Source organism: Rhopalosiphum maidis, chromosome 2 (genome assembly GCF_003676215.2).
Source record: "Rhopalosiphum maidis isolate BTI-1 chromosome 2, ASM367621v3, whole genome shotgun sequence".
NCBI classification, from domain to species: Eukaryota; Metazoa; Arthropoda; class Insecta; order Hemiptera; family Aphididae; genus Rhopalosiphum; species Rhopalosiphum maidis.
Window position 1 is genome coordinate 5,354,185 of NC_040878.1, and position 22,680 is coordinate 5,376,864.

The 22,680-nt window shown below is 25.9% G+C and overlaps 1 protein-coding gene across 1 annotated transcript in view; it reads left to right on the forward strand.

Annotated features, from left to right (window-relative positions):
• The first annotated feature begins 3,630 nt into the window (after positions 1-3,630).
• The window catches only part of LOC113553107 (A disintegrin and metalloproteinase with thrombospondin motifs 20-like), an 88,435-nt gene continuing 69,385 nt past the window's right edge, over positions 3,631-22,680 (forward strand). Inside the window, exon 1 of the mRNA XM_026956262.1 lies at positions 3,631-3,850. Coding sequence (XP_026812063.1) covers positions 3,631-3,850 — 220 coding nt within the window. The remainder of the gene's footprint in view (positions 3,851-22,680) is intronic.

Here is a 22,680-nt window from a genome sequence, read left to right on the forward strand (position 1 = left end):
GGTTATGATGGTTATCCAATTTACTTTTTTTTTAAAGTAGGTACGTCTCACTTAGGTACAGGTTTTGATTCAATTAAGTTTTAATTTTATAATAATAGGCACTTATATTATATCGGTTAAACCATATTAATGTAGGTACTAATTTTCCAATATACAATTAGCATTGTATAGTATATACCTACTTTAACTTATAACTTTTAAGTGTATGTTATGTTATTTTAATAAATACATACTATGATAATGGAATGTGATCATACATTTTAATATATAATATAATATAAGTAAATTATTGAACAGGCTATAAAATTAATCGTCATTTAAAAAAAAACACTATAGAAGAACGAAAAACTCTAGGTATCTTGTTTATAGGTATGTTAGACTATCAAAACTTGTTCATAAAGATAATTACAAACAGTAATTATAAAGTCAAATGATTTAATCAATTTACATAATAATTAATACTATATATAGAAACAGCGAATACGAAATTATTGTCATAGTAAAAATAACTATAGTCATTGTAATAGTTCATATTATCAGAACTTAAATAGAACCAGATTTAAAAATACTCAATTAAAAATTAATTTTAACGTCTTGAAATTTTATGATTCTACCTAAATTAATTATTCCAATACAATTATAAGTAAAAAAAAAAAAAAACGGAGAAATTACATAAAATATGAATTCTGGGTCAGCTGAACCCCGAAACCTTTAAGATTTCAATACCAAAAAGGAATAGGTACATTTAAAACCACTATTTCTGTGGTACCCATAAATAAACTATTGACCGTTTTGGTTTTTCTGACGCTACTAGGCGCCTACTTCCTATAAAAACATAAAGTATATGATCAGATTTTTAAAACCTTGAATCAATTACTATCGTTACGCGTAAGGAAAATATGGCAGTAAACTGCAGCTGTAGCAGAATTAGACAGTTGAATTTAAATTTTCTATTTTTAAACAGGTTTTTGCTCGAGGCATTATTGAAGATTATAATTTGATGTTGCATATACATACATACACATATTTTATTTTTTACCAAAAACAGATTTACCTATAGACCTATATCTCAATATGTTCGAAGAGTTGAGCTTATAAAAAAAATAAATGATGTAAAAATATAAAAAAGGAAGCCTCCGATAAAGCAATACAAATGCTTTCGTCACTTTCTCTAAAAATAAATTAAGAATTAATAAACTTAAGATAAGTGTCGACTGTCGATATAAAACGTGCGTGTTGCGTGCAACCATCTACCTATACAAATATATTATACGCATACGTATAGAATTAATTGGTATGTGTCATGTCAATGTATATTATTTAAAATATTATACATTAGTTGAATAAAAAGTTGGGTTTTCGATTTGTTGAAAATAACTATTTGTGCTTTTATATTTCTAATAATGTATTAAACAATTAAATAATTATTATTATGTAAATTTATATAGTATGATGTATATAATATAATAATTTTTATATTTTTTTTATTGAGATCTGAAGCATTGGATGCAACTAAAATTATATTTATTTATATGTGGACAAATTCCTAATAAAAAATATGTACAAAACATTACTTATAAAAAAAAACTAATCAAAATAAATATAGATAAGGTGAAATATTATACTATCAAAATTTAATAAACTATAAAAGTATAAAGATACTTGCTTTGCACACAATTTTATTCATTTTTTAAACAATTTCTTTTTATTTATTAATAAATCAATTTTTATTAGGTATAGGTATATTGTAATTTAAATGTTTCGACCCGTAGGTACTCAACACAAATTTTTAATAATATATTATGTAGCATTTATTACGTACATGGGGTGGGTTACGTGCATTTATTACAAAAGAACTTATCTAGATTTTATTGATTTTAAAAAAATTATATAATAATAAGCGTAGTGCTTCATTTACACATACGCAGCTGTGAACAGATTATGCTTATATCAGTTAATTTATAGATTCTTTACTTTTTCTGGGACACGGGACAAAAATAACCACTTACTCCTATCCCCCTCCAACAAAAATCTAATATTTTAGTTATTGTTATTAATATTATAATTAATTATGCTTAATAACATGATTTATTCAAAGTAGTATATTTATCACGGACGTTGTAGAAAATTCAGACTCTCGCACACGTGTTTCTGCATTATGTTAGTTATTCCAGTGGTAATGACGAATAAAATCTAAAATTGTTATTTTTCCGAATACTGCTCGCAGATAGGTATTAATGTACAGCATAATTTAACGACATGTTTTTATCCAAAATTTCGGTTTTTAAAAATAGTTATATCAAATTGACTACATCGTCCACAATGAGATTCGAATAGTGTTGTTATAGACTGAAATTTGTAGTCCGCGGTAAAGGAATGTGCGTAGCTTAGTACCTATCTGCTTTTAAAAAAAATGTACATCAATGCAAAGTCAAATTTTAATAAAAACAATCTGTATGCGGAGTCGGTACCTACTGGAACCCGGTCTTTACGGAAGGCATTCGAGTATTACGATTTTTAAAAAAAAAAAAAGCAAACAAACGACAACTGTATTCGGGCTTGTTTCAAAAAAAAAAAAATTCAGTCACTCCGCTCACCGCGCTGCAGACCGTCGACGGGTTGACAACCGCAACGACGAGTCGCGATGATTTCGACGACGTACTACTATAAATTATACAAATACAAAAAAAACCACTCAAAATGCACCAAATAAGATCATAATAATATATAATACGCGCACGAAAAAACTACTAAAAATGCACCGAATAATGTCGTATCGCGTGGACGGAGTAGCGTCTGGACACGAGACACACGATCATGTGTGTTGTACCTACTGTAATACGACTATTGCAATTTGCAGTACACAAGGCGAATTATTATTTTTCTTACGTTTACGCGCGTCTAGTCGTCGCGAAGTGCATCATCGTATTACACACACACACACACACACACACATATAACAATCATGTAATGTACCTACCTACGCGAGCACATGACAAGATTCGCAATGAACTTGTACCGCACTCGTTCGTCCCCACCACCCCCCTCGGGGGGGTCATAGCGCGCGCGATATTTAGACAGTCTGGCGTCTGCGGCGGTGGGGGTATTTGGCGGCGCGCGCGTGCGGTCCGTGTCCGTCTCGTCCAGTCGGTGGTACACGCGGTCTGTGCCGGTCCAACTCCCCTGCGACACGCGCGCCTCGCGTGTTTTCCCTCAAAATTCGATATAAAATCGCCGACGGATCGAAGTCGCGGCCGTAGAGGTACATCATCATCATCATCGATTCTTCTCATCACGCCGCCCCGCGCGACACACGACATCGTATATAATATACGCATGGGCATTTGCTATGTATTGCTATTATTATGCTACACCGTAACGCGGCGGCAATCGGAATAATTATGGTAAATTCGAAAATTTCGCGCCCAAGCGCGTGTCGTCGCACCCGCATCACCACCGGTCCGTGTCATCGTTTTTAGTTTTTTTTTTTGATTTTTTCCTCCGCCTCGCAGACGGGTCTTTTTTTTCTTTGGCATTTTTTTCCCGCCCGAAGTCGTCTCGCGAGCCGACAACGCGTAACGCAATACACCGTTATTGCGACGGTTTACATTGTTATATAATATTATCACCATGAGCCCGAAAACGTCGGTCCGGACGCCGACGGCCAAGTGGCCAATGATCGTGGCGCTGTCCGTCATGTCGGCCGCCATCCTCGTGGCCGCGATCGCGTGGACGGCAACCGGCCATCTGCAAGGGACGTCCACCGAACGTTTCGACGGCACGGTCACCGAATTGGTCATCGCCGTAAACGACACGGTCGCCACTGACTTCGACGACGTTTCGCAATCCGGTAAGTACCTGTACAGCTACGTGGGCCTATAATACAGTACTTATCTGTACTCGTCTAAATTGTCTTATGCCCACTTGACGATAAGTTGGTACCCATAAACGATTATGAACGAGAAGACTAATTTTATTGTACCGGTACAAATAATAATGATAATAATAATAAAAAAAACGTCAACGGACGGTATGTTTAATTCGATTCAAATGTGTAAGCAAATCGAATTAAACAATACTATATTTACCGTATATGCTCTGCGAGATCGATTTTATGATTACGATCGCACTAGTTTTTATAATTATTATTGTGCATATTTATAAATAATTTTTTCCGAGAATATAAAAAAAAATAACTGTATAAAGTAAAACAAAATTGTTTTTTTTTTTTTCATAATAAATTTAATAGATGAAAACCATATTTAGTTTATTTTATTTCTTTGAATATGTTTTTATACTTTTAAAACATTTTGAAAATTATGTACACATATTTTACTTTTGCCGTAGGCGTTATAATATGGTTTCGAGAGTCATATCTTAAAGAAGAAAAACACTACAGAAGTTATACTTATTGCTATTTAAAAAATTAATTTGAACTGAATTATACTCAATAAACGTAGGTGTAATGAGTCGCACTCATCTTATAGTTGGCTGAGATGTTGTTTGAATGTATGTTAATAATGAAAGCATTTTTTTTTTATATACAACTGTTTCTTATAAGAAAAAAATAAACATATTACCTATTTTACATAATAAGTTGAATTTATCATAGTAAATTATTATCTTCCATTAAATAATATAATAATATGCCTACCTATACTCGATTTATTAATTGATGATTTTGACGAGTCATGTGAACAATGATTTAATAATTGCACATTTTATTTTTAAGAAGACCATTCATTTTTGAATAATTTGTATAAATTAAGCACTTGTTTAGTTTTTAATATATTTTTTGAGCTGAAGAAATGTCATTTCTGATTTAAAGATATAATTTGTTATATCACTCATTTAAATTAATGGTTTATTAAGTAATTAAATTTAAACTTCGGCTTCGATAAAAAAAAAAGCTTATAGACTGCTGGATTTTAGGTTACCTAGTAAAAAAATAAGTATTATTCTGAAGAAAAATTAAATAGTTCATTATGTATTCAACATAAAATTTGTTTGTAAGATGTTGTATGATATTGTTAGGTAGGTAAAGTATTTTTTAAATAACATTTAAAAAGATATTGCAAAAAACGTAATTATTGTATTCTTAGATTTATAATTTATGGTTACATAATGCTGTTATGACCTAAATGAATAACCAATATAATACGAGTACACATCTACACGTATGATCTATGTTCATGAATTTAGGATAATTATATAATATAATAGCATTATTACATTACATTATACATAATTTAAATAACTTAATGAACTACTTAATAAAAATATAAACCATTTTATTCTTAAAATTGAATAAGAAAGTTACAATAAAATTATAAATATTATAATAGGTACGTATTAATTCATAACAGTCATAACTAATAAGTAATAACTATTAACATTTTTCATGAAATTGCAGTGTAAAATATTACAAACTAAATTACACAATTATATTTATAAATCAAGTGTAAGTACCACATAATTAAAATAATTAATTAATTTGTTGATAAAGATTGCTCTACAATTTTGTGATAATTATAGAAATAACAGTAGTAATAATAATAATAATAATAACTATAAAAATGGTGATGTTTATTTCTTTTAATAATTGAAAAAAAATTAACACTTCATTAAAATTATTGATTTTAAATTGAAGTAGGTATTAAGTATTATGTACTTATATACTCGTAATATTATTCTAAATAAATACATTTTTTTAATATATAATATGTTAAAAAAAAAAAACTATTTTTTATTTGGCTTTATATTATTATAAACAGGCACGTAAAATATTGAACATGAAAATAGTTATATTGGTAAATCTTTAAGTATTGTTATTTTTACAAAATTGTTTGATTTCAAAAGAAGATATGTTATTATTTTATTTATAAGAACTTTTACTGATAGTGGATATGTGCATAATATATTTATTCTTTGACAATAGCTATAATTGACAATTATAAATAAATATGTTTTATAGAAAATGATGACGCTTACCTTTGTTGGGCTGTTCTGCAGACCTTGACAGTAATCTTTAGGAACATTTGCAAATAATATCTCAACTGATTCGGAAACTTTTTTTGTTGTAAAATTGTATTTTTATCCTGGCTTAGAGCCATACACATCGAATAATTTCTTGTAGACATTTTATCGATGAAATGTTGATGTACTATTTTCACTATTTTAAATCCTTTCACTACCATTAATTTGATAATTAAAAAATAATTTATTACTTATTGTTGAAATTAACTTTCAAATAGTTAGGTACAATATAATGGTTTATTAAAAACTTATTTTAGTTAATCGTTAAAAAAAAAAAATATTAATTTATACAGAGTGATCTAGAGTTTAAAAGATCTGATAAAAGCTATTTCCGCCTTATATGTTTTAATTATCATACCTAATATGTCATTAATAATAGATTGATTATTATTTACTATGATACATATAATATAGCTTTATTAATTAAGAAATACACAGTTTCACTGTACCTATCTATTACTTACATAATGTCATCTCTCGTGCATACTCGTATCGTAGAAATTTAATAGAATTAAATTACATCACAAGATCAACAAAACATATGAAACGTTTATGACATAAAATATTTGATTCCACAATTTAATGTTGACTCGTAATTTATTAGTTTTGTAGAAAGTAAAATTATATTTTGTACATGATGTATGTATTATATTATTTATGTTTCAGCACAACTTCTGGGTTATGCAAATATTAATATTTTTCTGGAGTTTATTATTTACAATGATGTATCGCGTCGACAAATTTGTTTAGTCTGATTATCCGACACTGAATGTAGTTGTAATAGACAACTAGGAGACGTAGGCGTGGTTTGCATGCTCGCTAAATAATATCGTTTTAAGAACAAACTGTTTCCATTCAATAAGCAGACACAGCACACTAAGTTTAAGTGTATATCTAGTTGTAAATATATTATATCGAATTGGCAAAGGATAATAGGTATGTTTTATTTATAAAATATTCTTATGGTAATCAAAGTTGTATAGAATAGTTTTATGTTAATATTTGAATTGCTGTTGGTAATACATCTTAAGCAGTTGTTTTATTTAATATTTCAATATGAGTTCATAAAAAAAAACATCTGTGGTTTTATTTCCAGATTGTTATAAAATGTTTATAATTATTATTTCTAACAATAATGAAAAATACTAAAATTATTTTTGTGCTAAAAACTTATTTAGAAGTAATTTAATTTAAAAAAAATAATAAACCTTAATGAAAAATAACTATTAAATTCACACCATTGTATTTTTATTTTTATCTAAACAAAATACCTAGATTTTTGTCTTATTTATTTTTCTTGTAATTCACACTTCCACCCCCACCCCTATAGCACTATCGAATACTTAAAAGTTTAGATCAAAGCAATATAAATAATTACATTATTATTTATATTTTGTAAAACTATATCAAATTATAATGGGTAACCTTTCATCTTAAAATAATATATTTTTTCTTTGCGCTGTACTATTAAATATCATAACATTACCCAAAATTACTATCATATTAACTACAAGAAAATGTCCATCTATTCATTAATGTATAGTTATTTTATTTTATAATGTTTAAATTTCAGTGTTTAGTATTTTATCGATATTGTTATTGACACCAACCTCTAATGTTATTTTATAACTATACCTTTAGTACGTGTTATAATAGTCTTTTTTTTCTCTGCAGAAAATCCATAGGCAATAGTTTTATAAAAAATAAAAAATATAAAAATATATTTTAAATAAATGATTTTAAATATAGATACCATAAAATGTTTAAAAGTAGTAAAAAATGATAGAACAGCTATAAAAAGAAAAAAAAAGTTACAGTATGATATTAAATTAAATGATGAAAATAAAATAACATCGCATGAAGCCTTGATGGAAATGTATACTAATAGTAATAATAGTTATAAATTATAAGTCTAATATATTTAAATATAGTTAAATCATTCAATATAGTCAAAATATTTGTTATAATTAGTTAGTTAAAACTTTTGAGAATATAATTATAAACATAATAGGGTGTTTATGTATAAACTAAAATTGATAAGTTATGAATTATAAATTTCTTGATATCATAACTCTTAAGTCTATCACAATATATACTTCACAGATTTTTATAATTTTAAACATGTCAATAGTAAGTTGATAATTAAGAGTTGGTTCTTAATTTTTGTCGAATTGGTGTCCGGGTTCTCTACAGCTAGGTAACATACGAATTGATTCTCTCAAGCTTTTATGATAATATACAATCTTGTTAAATTAACTTTTCAAATTATTGTGATATATTCAGTCAGTATTTAAAACCATTAATCACGAAGTATTGTTTATTTTTCTCACTTAACATCACTTCCATTAGTACTTCTATTTTAATGCACGTGCTTATATTTCAATAAATATATGTGTGACTATAGGTTAGTTGTCACAAGACTTACGAGTTACGAGAAATAAACATAATCAATTTACTGGGTATACAATTATATTTATAAGCTTTCCCAAACGTCGTAAAACCTAATAAAATATTAAAAGATAATCGATATTTACATATTTTGTAACAGTTGTATACTAGCTGATAAGTAATTTTTTCGGGAACGAATTTTTATACTTTATTTGATCCGGGAACCAATTCCGTATTACTCAAGTAAGTTACACACGGTTTTAGATAATTGTTACCATTAAAAGAAAATTGTTTTTTAGTTTATAGACAATAATATACATGAATAACGTATATAACATAGGGGCAAAATTATGCATTATTATGCAGTTGCATGTTGCATTGCAAATTGCAATTAATAAAAGTTGTTTTATGTCATTCGAAATTAGTACGAAATGGGGATCTTGGCCCTTGGGATGCAATTCTTATGCAGTTAAATTTATGTCCGTACGATTAATTAACTAAAAAATACGATTAAAGTACTGCTTTGTATAGATATTTGGACTGTAGTTGGATTTTATTTTTGTATGATAGTGCCACAGTGGTTACATTGATATATTGCAAAAATTTAAGAGACTTCATCATAGAATCTACGTAACAATTAAGTCAGCATCTATATAATTAGGAAAACTTTATTATTGCTCGTTAGGAAATAAAATTGGGAATTCTTTTTTTAATCAATATAAGAGTCAATATTAATAAAGGAGATAGAACTTTTTTGTTTGACAAAAGCATGATTAATATAATAAGAGAACAATCGTTTAACTATGATGAACGATTCGCTATTTATGTAAAATCAGTTAAAATGGTACAAGTTATTTCTATAGTTATCAAGAATTCAAGAATATAATAATACATATAGTTACATAATTGCCTATAGCGTCGAGATATAATTCCAAGTTCTAGGTTAATATTAAAAATCCTGTTATAATTGATAGTATTATATTATGTAAGCAGAGGCTTATCAATGAAATAATTTTATGCATTATTATACGTAGGTATTATTATGTAAATTATTTAGATTTTAACATAAAAATATTTGTTTATAATAATTTTTTTTTAATAATATTTTTCGTTTTAATCTTCATATTATACCATTTCAGTGCACTTAATTTATTTTTAATATTTTTTTTTCACCCTCGCAATTTTCTACATTCAGCAAATCCATTATAATAATATTACAGCTTTATAATACTATCAATATACATCATATATACATATATATATATATTTTTTAATAACATTACGCGTCACATCATATGTCGAACACCACTCAAACGGTAGTAGCTGTAGTGCGTGAGAAATACGTTCACCGAACGAGCTACTAAAACATATTTATGTCCAGTGTGCTATAAATGTATAACAGTATTACTTTCGTGACTGCATCTGCGTGAGGTAGGGACATTGCATATTATACCTACGCGCCATACAACACACTACGGCACACCGGCACTGCGTTTATATACGTTAGCGGCTGTCAACGCAAAGTCAGCGGATTGCTGACGCTGAACGACGGCCCCAAACGTATTATGCACACGAATGCAATTTGCGGTGGCGAATTTTTTTCTTTCGACCCATAATTTAATTAAATATATATAACGCTATTTATATATACAGGATGATTCGTGAACATGGCTACAATAATTTACGTTTTTTTTTTTTTTTTATTGAATTAGAACTTTGAAATAACCTTTATTATTATAATAAATGAATAACACATTTTTACAAAAAATATGTATGGTATATATTTGTGTACTATTTTGTAGTGATTTAAAATTTGTTTTATTGACGTTTTTATTAAAATGTAGGTACTTATTTAAAGTGTAGATGTGCGGGGTAAAATATCTAGAGGCATGTACTCCGAAAACGTTGTAGACTGCCCGTCCTTTGCTCATAAAAACTTTAAATTATTATTAATAATAGTAATAATAAAAATTTATTCAGTATTCAATATTTTTTTTTATACGGCACATATTTTAATAAAGTATCTTTGCTTCTGAAACTGAAATTGTAAGTTCTTGTTAAAAAAAAAATTGTATTTTTTTATGTGGAAATATTGTGTACATTAATATAAAATATTTATAGAGCTGTATAAAAGCATATTTCCTTCAACAACTTTACAATTTACTTGGGAAATTTTTGCAGCCAGTCAAATTATTCACCCTGTATACGTATACATATAATATTAAATAAAAAAAAATAAAATATTTTCATTGTGAATTCAAACAGATTTGCATTTCGTGCGTGTACCTGACATATTATTATTATTGCTTTAGTGGATAGAATTGGATATGTTTTCATGACATAAAAAAAAAAAAACGTATGTCGGTTTCATTGACAGTTTGACGATGGTATACGACATAAACTACGTCTTGTTAATATTTCTTCACGAAGATGCGATCGGTGCAGTGTTATTTAATGTTTTCTATTTCAAGTTTTCTCTTCTGATGTGTGACAATGAAATGGTTTTAACGATCACCGCCGATGACTTCAAATATTTCACAGCGATTTTGGAAAATACCTGCTTACTAGAAAGACTAGACAAAAAATAATTCTGGTGATACAAAAATATAAAATTAATTATATATACGGTTAAAATAAATAGGTATTAAATTATTATATATCAAAATATTTAATTGATAATAAAAATGTGAAAATTGTTTAATATATTTTCTATTTAAGTTTTAAAAGTAAAAGTATAACTGTTTATTAACTTAGTCATTTAAACTTATGTTATTTGTATTGTTTTCTACTAACTTAAGGTATACAGGCGTTACCTATCCATGATTATCGATATTGAATGTTTTAAATTTAATTTTACTTTATTTCTGTGGACAATTTAAACAAAGCAGAAGGTACATTTTTAAATTTATATTGGAAGTAGAATTTTTGAATTAGAAAATATATTTATTATCATCATAATATAGTTACAAATATTACTCATGGACATATATAGCGAAATAGAGGAAATTATTATTATAGGTACCTATATTAGTATACTGTGTTTAATAAGTATACTAACTTTTAATGATATTTTTTATTTGTATCTATTGAAATATAAAAATAATTAATTAGAATCTCACCACACATCGTAAATAATTTACTGGCAATAGTATAAGGCACATGTTGGTTTTATTTAAAATGGAAATAAATATTATTTATGGCTCGAAATTAATTTAAAATAATTTAATTAAAATTGTGTTTTTTATTATAAAGTCAAGAATAAATAAGATATATTATTAATATGATCAACTTTTAATTTTATGTATTTATGTCTGGCTGTTTGTACGTAAAACATACACCGAAAACAAGGTAACAATAATTATTTTATTCAAAAGATCTAAAAGTAAAGTAATTATTATTGGACCCGCACAAACAATACACAAGAAAATAATTAGTTTTGTGGTACGATGCAGTCACAAAAAGGTTAGGCTTATTCTCAAGTGTTAAAAATTAAAATGTATTATTTAAATCAAATGATAAAATAACACAATACGCATAGGTTATGTTGTTTATTGTGTATTATGATGTCTGCAATAGGTTCCGCTTATACTTAAATTGTCGTCATTGATAATAATATGTTATACATATATATTATTTTATTATATATTGTTTTGATATAGTCTACATTAAGAGAGTACAATTAAACTCGCCATAACTAAATGCTAATTTAGAAATTGATTTTATAATTAACTTTTATCAAACGAAAATATTAGAACATGCATACCTACCTATATGGCATACTCATATCGAATGTATTGAATCTTTTCAACAGTGAGTCACAGAACATTATATACACATCACTATATGATTATTATTATACACTTGCGACTTGCACACTGCAACCCCATACGAGCTGATCATGAGTATATATATATGTATATATATATATATATATTGGGCTTAAGTGTATGTGTTATACGTGAATTTTTCTTTTTGTAACTGCAGGCTCGTTAGTTAGAAAAATATATTTTTTTTTAGACTGTGATAAAGCTTTAAAAGTTCTACACGAATCTATCTATTGGTTTTAATTCGAGTCTACAGTTTATACTTTGGAGATGCCATTATTTTCAATATTTTCTGTAGTCAATTGTTAGTGGTTACTAGTTTTATACAATTTAAGAAAAACTACGGATAACATACTGTGAAAATATTTTTATATTACTGTAGACACTGTTTTAACTGAGCTTCGGTTTGTATAATTGTTTTTCGAATGTGTATTGATCGAATAACTTATTTTACAAATTGCACGTTCATAAACTTTAAAGTTTATAGAAATACTTTTATATGTAGTTGCAAAAACATAAGATACTGAATAAAACGAAATACAACTGTTAAAATAAGTGAATACTATTGTTTTTATTTGATGTGACAATGTGCTAAAGCGTTTTCAGAAAAATATTATTATCGATGTATCGCATATTTTATTCTTTAAATAACAAAAGTTACCCCTATTTTACTAATGACAAACAGAGCCAAAAATAATTCGATACGTATTTATGAAAAAATTTAACTGTTTATAGAATAATATTCGTTCGTAGTTATGGCTTTATTTAACAGAACTAGATGCAGTATGAATTAAAAGTAGTCGAATGTCAGATGACATACAATATCTATACCTACCTAATCCATGGGGAGTAGTCTAAAAGTTATTACTTATACACAGAAGTCTTACATATGACTGTAATTTGTTCACGTCAATGATTAATGGTCAACAATGTAAAATGGACCGAAAAGAATAAAAAAAAAAACAGCGGGAGCTATACAGACAAAACAACAGGTTTCATTAATTGTTTGGGGTTATAATACGCGGTAGGTAGTAAACAAACGGATACGAGTTTACCCCGTGCACGGATGATGATACACAGACAGGGGGAATATTTCGTAAAATATATAATATTATGTATGAGCGACCGTTGAAAGAACATAAATCATGTAGTCAGAAATTCAAGAAATAATATAATATTTTACTTTGTAATGAACGTCGTGTGTGAAGAAAGTCGTTTTCAAAAAAAGTTATTTCAATTTAATTTGTTGTATACTACTCTTTATTATTATATGAGCATTGAGTTATTCACTGGGTATGAATATGGGTTTTTTTTTATTTTATTTTTTAAACCAACGTTACAATTTATGTAACAAACTCACAACCACATCCGGCCGATGTAGAATAGAAACTTGAAACTTTGTATGCTTACAACTCGATTTTTCTCATTAGTTTTTTTCTATTTTATTTACTTAATAATGTTGTGAATACGTATAGTACACATTTTGTTTGCCTATTTTTAGCAAAATGTGAATTTATGCTTAATAATAACAATATTATAAAAATTCAAATATTCACAGTACATTTAAAATGATTAGGTATATATTATATAATATTTCTTATGGTTAAAAAAATATGAAATTCTTAAATTGTTTAGAGGGCGTAAACGATATTTTTATTATTCTGTTCTTTTAATAATCAAAAAAATAAAAAAAATTGAATATAGAAAACCTGTAAAACAATTAAAAATGAATGTAACCAAGTATAATTAAGTTTTTAAAATATAATGTAGAGTATTTTATATTTAATAATTTTATCTCTACAAAAGGAAATTGTATTATATAAGTCACTGAACATTTACAGTATTCTATAATATATACTCAAAAAATTTAAATTAAAAATACAATTTAAAACAATTTTGTTTTTATGAATAAATGTATATAATCAGATAATTTGATATGGCGTAAAATACAAGTAAAATATTTTTAAAACTTAACAGAAATTTAGGTCATTCAATAGTATCCATACTTTGACAACTCTCTATTTCTTTTATTAACTTATTCATAAACGTAGACAGACAGTAAGTTACCATTGTGTTCATGAACATATTCTACTGTAGAAATAATTATAATAATAAAAAATGGTACTAATTTCTTAAATTATTGTATTTTTGACATATATTTACTTAACTAATACTATTTATCATAATGACAAAGATTTGCGTATAACTTCTTTTTTTTAATGTAATTCAGTTGAATCAATATTTTCAATAAGTACTGTGAAAATACGTAATACTAAAAGTAATAAAAAATGTAATTTATTAAAATAAATAAATACAAATCAATAGGTATATTATAGTAATAACTATATAATAGTATTATAATATTATTCACGATTTTAGTCATAGAACAATAATTTGGGTTTGTGTTTGTGAACAATTGCACAAATTTATTATTCATATTTCCTGGTAAAATAATTTTATTTATATGTACATTTATATCTATGTTTTTAGTACATATGCGATTTGTCTATATTAATAAACAATAAATATTTTGGTACAATTATCATTTTAATATTTGTTTATATATGATAATATTAAGTCTGTAATACATAATATATAGTTATAACGTACTTAAATATAATATACATATACAAGGAATCTTTAGAGCACATATTTTATGAATCATTGCACATTTATAATGTCAATTGTCAACTGAGAATGTTTATAGATTATATTTTACAATATTATATAAAGATTTATTTTCTTGACTATTAATTGTTGATTAATAATTTAAATCGAGATTATACATTGTATATGATTTTATACTTATATTTTAGATACATAGCGATTAGTTCAATAAACACTTTTTATAGATTTAAAACTAATTCTATATCTAACACATTTAAGCTTATTGATATACATTATAGTATATGCATATTATTTTTTTAATTTTTTTATCTAAGCAATATTATTACACTGAGTTAGTGTAGGTATCTAGTTTTATATGACATATGTACCTATTACACATACACTAGTATTTATAGAATAATGTTTAATGAGTAATCACAGTATAGTTCTTATCTCCGAGTTCTAAATTACATACGTACATAAATTATTATACTCTCATATTATGCTGAGTTGTATAAAAAATTGATTAGCTTAATGACTAAAATTTAATGGACCAATTATTATGGATCTCTAAACCATTTTTCAGGGACTATTTGCTCTCACAGTCTCACTACCTATTGATTGATTAAGAGTTTATTAATAGTTTATGCAAACCAAAATTAGACTTTGCCTCCTCTAAATTGACCATTCGGTATTACAATTATAGGGACTGTAGCATATCATTATACCATTATTGTTATATTATATTATAAAAGAAAAAATATGACTATTTTTTTGGTTGAAATAGAGTTATATTACCAATGACGTTTCTGTTTATTCTGAATAAAAAAATACGTGTAAATAAAAATTAATAGAACTGAAAGTTATACGTAACACTAAGAGCTATGTAGTCAAAGCGAAATAAAGATCAATTAAATAAAAAAAACTGAGTGTATAATTTGTATTCGTCTTTTTCAAATACGCCCGTAGTGCGTACGAATTATTATAAAATGCTACGGTACACGAAGAACAATATTGATTGCTATTAAAATGAAAAGAGAGCGTTAACTTTTATCTGATATTAAATGAGTGAGATATTATTTGGGTTTTTGCTTACAATTTTAAATAATATTTAATGAGCATATAAAATAAATCTTATCAAATAATTTAATTTTAATACATATTTTAACTAGTAAACATTTTTTAAGAAATCAACAAATATAAGTAATCAATGAAAATTTGAATATTGTTTTAATAGTTTATATTTCCAATATAATTTCAATTTAATTTTTATTATATCCATATAATAATAATAATATTATTATTATTAACTGATTACATATTTTTTTAATATCAAAAGTATTTAGTATACATAAGTATTAACCATTATAATTTAGAAGGCATAATATGTGGTTTCACAGTTGGCTATGATAATACTAATTATAATAGATTAATTTAGATTTTATGACTCAATTAAATGAATACTTAAAGTAAAAAATTCATAGCGATTTGGTGATGGTCATTCAAAATGTTTTATAAAAAATAATGAATGTTTTTCATGTTTATTATGGAAACTATATGGTTATTATTAATTAAATTGTTTTATTTTTAAATATAAATGTATAATATATTATAAGTTTTTTTTATGATTAGACCTATACAGTAAGGAAAATCATTACAATACTAATATTATTTTCAATAAATTGTAATTGTTTATATAATATTAAAAATTAATATTTATTTTTCATAATGTCCCAGTATTGTTCTATATATTTATATTATTCATAACAGCCAAAGCGTATTTAAACGAGCCAATATTATTGAATTATTATGTATAGTCATTTTGGTTTTATTGGTTGAAATATAGTATCATATTTATTATATTATACTATATTATAGTTCAATAAAAAGGGGGAAAATTTCGTAGTATTTTGTTGAATGAGATCTATAGCCCAATGGATGAATGAAAAAACAATTGCTTAATGTTCAGCATAAAATGGGGTCAGCGTTTCATTATTACCCAGAACCAACAGTAAAAATTATGGAAAGGAGAGAAAAATTGCTGGCTAAGCCAAAATTTGCACGCAGTGTTATCGGATTCGTCCTTAAATGAAAAGTGATTACTGACAAGGTCGAGTGTGATTATATGGGGATTAGGTTCGAAATTGAATTAAAACTTGAAGACATTAATTTATATTTATATAATATATTGTTGTCTGTAATTTAATTTAAATACAATTATATTAGCTAGGGGTATTCAGGCAATCTTAAAAGACTAAATTTAAAATTTTAAGAATTTTTACGTGTCTAATGTGTGTAAAAAATAAATAACAAACTAATAATTTCGTTGTGGGATAAAACTGATTGCTTTTCATAAAAATAAGTGGCTTTAAACGGAGTAAAAGTTGAACATATTTTTTAATAGCCGAATGACAACATCATAAGATTAAAAAATTCCAAGACATTGCCGCAAGAATATTATATACACTGTATAGATTTCTACGGAAATCGAAGAACGACCACTGACTGTATAATATAGGTACTGCACATAGTTAACAGAACGTTTTATAATTAATTATTTTATTTATGTAATGTGTTCAACATTATTGTGTAGTGTAGTAATTATAGTTAGTTTTTAACATGATAAATTGACTGCTACGTTGAGTGTATGATAATCCTGTTAAGCTCTATATCGAAATAGAAATATAAAATATTTTTGAAAATATCATTAAACGTCTGCAGGTACATAATATTACGCATAATGCCTATACCTATTCCTGTAAAATTATATAAGGAGCCAACAACGACGTGTTGTATATTGTTATTTAATTGTGATAAACTAGAGTAAATTGTGTGACGTATAGTTACACAATTATTGTTTTATCCTTTATTCGTTGTGGTATTCCTGTATAGTCATTTAATTTATTCTTTACACCATTCATTAACAACTAAAGCAACACGTGCATTACATATTTACTGTCATTTGAATTTGACATCTAGGTATGTTATTAGCCCCGAGAAGACTATTAGTGCGATCATATAGGTTCATTAATATTAATACGTGCTAATTACATACCAATGTGTACCACGTATAGAAACATGTAAGTTTAAAAGATAGTTGAATCCAAAATAACATTATTAAAGAAACGATAAATTAATTTTGGGTTTTTTCAAAAATATTTCAGTTTTTTATTGGATATCATGTTGTATAATTATATTTATTTTATTCGTTAGTATTTTACAAGGCGACGAAAAAAATGTTCAAGTATTTGAAGACATATGGAACCTTTATAAATCGAAAACACATTTTTTTAAGACGAAGCAACTTTACAATATCAATGTTAGAGAATATCTTTTTTTAAATGTTAGGTATCTCAATAGTTTTTTGTTTGATCAAACTCCATTTAGAATCTATCTTTAAAGTTTAATAATGCTATCAAGTTTATTGTACATTTTTCGAGTGCTACCTACAAGTACTTAAAAGCAAAGTTTTAGTTTATGTTTTCTCATGATACTTATTCCACTAGTATTTATTCGAATAACTGTTTAATAAATAGATTTTACAAATTAAAATTGTTAAACTCATTTAACGTTTATCGTATTTTTAAGTTTCACGAACTCCTTTGTAATCTTTAATTAATGTGTGTAATATGCTAATTTTTAGTATTGATTTAAATTGTCTGAACTACTTTTAAAGGTCATATGTAATATATAAGTTTATAACGGAAGCAAGAAAGTACTTTTATTGTAATTTGTTGAATAATTCAACACAATGTAGTATAGGCAATATAATTGAATTATATTTATTAAAAGATAAAATAACTCTAGAATATTTAATATAATCTCATCTCAAGAAACTTGAAATTTGATTTTTAACTTTTTCTATAATCATATACCTATATTTTATGTACTCGACAATTATTGAATGAATAACTGTTATAGAAGTACATATAAGCTATAACATGATAAGTGTAAACATCAGTAGTTAATGAAATTTAATGATGTATTTAATGATTTTTTATTTTATAATTTTTTTTAGAGTATTTTTAAAGATACTTCAACAGATACTTCAGCTTAAACACACTCTGAATTAATTGCATTTTTAATATTTCAATGATTAAAACATATATTCTCTGTAAAGTAATAAATTCGAAAAGGTCTGTGTCCATTCAGCTTTGTTTTTATACACTATTAAAATATATTTTGTCCGTCGCTAATATAATAATTTTGTCCCGGAGCTGATAAATGAATAAGTATCATTCAGAGTATACTGACCTTGAATTCTGGAAGCCGTCCCGGTGGAAGTCTCGGGGTCAGACTCTAAATTCGCGACAGGCGAGATCATCGATCTCCGTAGTCCAGCGGCTTGATGCCAACGTGTACGTATACGCGCATATGTCCGCTGCTGCTGTCATTAATTGGCTCTTAAAAAGTTTTTTTTCTAAAAATAAAATCCTTAATTGGTCTATCGTTGTCGTATTTTTTTTTATGATCTCACTTTTACCATAATATAATAATTAAATGCATACGCACATGCATGTACAGTACACCAATCGTCAATGGAATATATAAATGCGTTATTATATGGGTCCGAGTGCAAAAGTACATCTCACAAGTATTTTCATCCGGCAAACGAGACCCCTTTTTGAACTGGAAGTCTGGATATTATATTTCAAAACGATTTTTAAGTACTCTTGTTTTAGGTCATTGGAAATTTACACATAATAATATTCATGTGATGGTAGTTATAACATAACATGGCTACTGAAATAGTAAAATTACTATGGATAATTTCCAACTTTTCTAAGTGGACTTGGCTTATCCATGGTTTAGTTTGTTTTTATAAATCATAATTCACGAACTTGAAATCATATTGGATTTTCAGAAGACTATAATAAATTATATATCTACATGTTCGCGGAATAAGTATAAATAATTATGAAATACACTTGACAAATACTTTTTGACCGTACGACTTTAATTTGTATTAGAAAAATTAGGAAGTAATTCTTATATTATCAATGAAATATAATTTACTCTTATCAAGTTTTATTTTTATGCAATTTTTTTTTTAAACAAAAATGAAACTAATACAAGGCATTTATAACATTAGTTACTTGAATTATCTTTTTTTTTATTTTGTCGTATTCTAATTATTTGCGATGAAGGTATAAATGATATAAAAAACCGTTTATCCAATGATATAATTTATATATTTAGGTTTTAAAACTATTCTATATCTGAAATTTACAGGTGTCACCCGTATAGTAATATTACACATTTTTAAAATTATTATTATATAATTTATTGTTTCTATAATTCATATATATGTTCATGTATGGAGTTCATTGTATTCAAAAAAAATCTATACATCATTTTTATAAAAATATTATATGTTGCAAATCCTCTTGATATGATTTGTTTAGTATAATAATGAATAGTTGAATGGCAAATAATGAATAGAGTGACTCCATTCATTAACAGACTGCTTTCACAGTAGATAGTAGTATATTACAAGCAAATAAAATATAAATCAAACGTATACCGATATTCCTAGGCTTTATCCTAGTACAATAAATCAAAGTTATGATATAATGCAGCAATGTTTCTCGCATCGAGGTTAAAGAAATCAGCACTAAATATAATCAATTTCGCAAGCATATAAACGTACCTCGTAATTTTATGAACTAGTTAGATAAAATGTAGAAATAATAAAGAAGTTTATATTTTGTCAATCGTTACTGCGTTATGAAGTTGATTGTTAAAGTGGTTTTTTTTTCATGCATTTAACTATTATTTTTGAACAATCATAATATTATAAGATATAATATTTAATAAATAATTATAAAATTTTACCTTTATGAAACAAATATTATAATATTCGATTTAAATATTAAACAGTTCAATTCGTTTAGCTTTTGAGTTCCGTACGATCCCCTATATATATATATGAATACTATATTATAATTTTTCGCAAGTTTATATTTTTCTTACGATACTTTGAAATATGATATCGTTTTATATTATGCCACTGTGGCTCGAATCAACCGATACCAATTTTAACAAACGTCCCAAAATGATTAAGCGCCTGACAAACAACGTCCTAGTTCGGAAATTATGATTTATGCGGCGATACATCATTTTGTACAGTTTAATCTAGAATTATTTTAATCCCTTAAAAAATTCGCATATGCATTCAGCATTGGATATACATCGAAAATATCTATGTCAGCTCCCCAGCATATTATGAACGAGTAAAGTGAACAACCGCCGGTAGTGAAGTGAACGCATTATATGCATTATTCATAATAATAAAAAAAAATAATAAATGTGTAACGGATTCTATATTCTGAATGGCTTATGGATTGCGTTGAAACTAAATAACAAAAAAAAAAAAAAAAACCGGTTGATTATATTTTGTTTGTAATTAATCACCATATACGAGTACATATTTATTTATACATTATATTATTATTATGTTGGTATATTCCTAGGTGATGTATACAATTTAATAGTAAAATAAAAATGGTTTAAAACTGAAAAGCTGTTAATTATGTCCTCGTTACCTCACTACTTACCCTCGCGTTCTACCGAGCATACGCCAAACCACTGTAGTAGTTACTAGTTCGGTACTATACAATAATGAATTCAAACTTTTTCGTAGATAGGTACATAGGATTAAATATAAATTGTACATATAACTTCTATCTTGATATAACGTGTAATGAATTTAATTAGGATCAATTCATATTATTACATTAATAATTATTATTTTAGTAAAGTGTGTAACTGCTTAGTAGTATTTGAAGTGTTGAAGTTAATATTATTATTGTAAATTGAGTGGAACCCCCTATTAAATAAATCAGTTTTTTTTTTAATTATTAGTTATTTTATTATGTCGAAAATTAAGATCTACTATACATATCTTAGTGAACAATTCTGACATTCATTTGATCAAGTTCTTAACAGTCTTGTAAAAGATACTTGTTAAAAGTATTTAAGAATAGATACACACAGTATTTAAAATATATATTTGAATACTAAGTATAAAACAAATATTTAAATACAAATACAAATTCAAATGGAGATACTTTTTATTTGTTTTATTTTTTTCTTCTTATAAATCAACTGGATCAATTTTTTTTTAATTTTCATATCTTACATTTATTGTACAGAGAATTTTATACCCAGAGATTTGGTATAAATAAAAAATGGGTTATCTCTTTTATTTATCAAATTATTTGCACTGTCAGTTGGGTATAAGTTACATAAAAAAATAATAATATGTACTATTATTTACGACTATTACGTAATTTGAATATTTATTTTATTAAATGTGATTAAATTAAATAAAAATTAAAAATAAATAAAAATTAGTATTTGATTTTAAATATAGATACTTTGAGAAAGTATAAATACTTTGTCCACTGTATTATTTTCAAAAATATTTAAAATACGTATTTTAGTACTTAAAAAATATTTGAATGTTTTTACCCGAGTACTTTACTAGACTGATTCTAAATAAATAATCTGAACTACTAACAGCCATCAGTGAAGTTTTATATACAAAAAGAAATAGCAATTCTTTTAATTTTAATTTTTAACTGCAATAATTACATCACATAGTTATAAAACAATTCAGATTATATAATTTCGACGATATCAACATAAAAATATTATAGATAAAGGTCAGCAAATCAATAAAAACGTAATAATTATAAATATAATTTACATATATTTACACAATTGCAATTGTAGGAAGTATAATATAGAAGTTAGTATTTATTTATTATTTAACATAATATTATCATGGACTAAAAATCAAAAATAACTAATTTGAGATTTT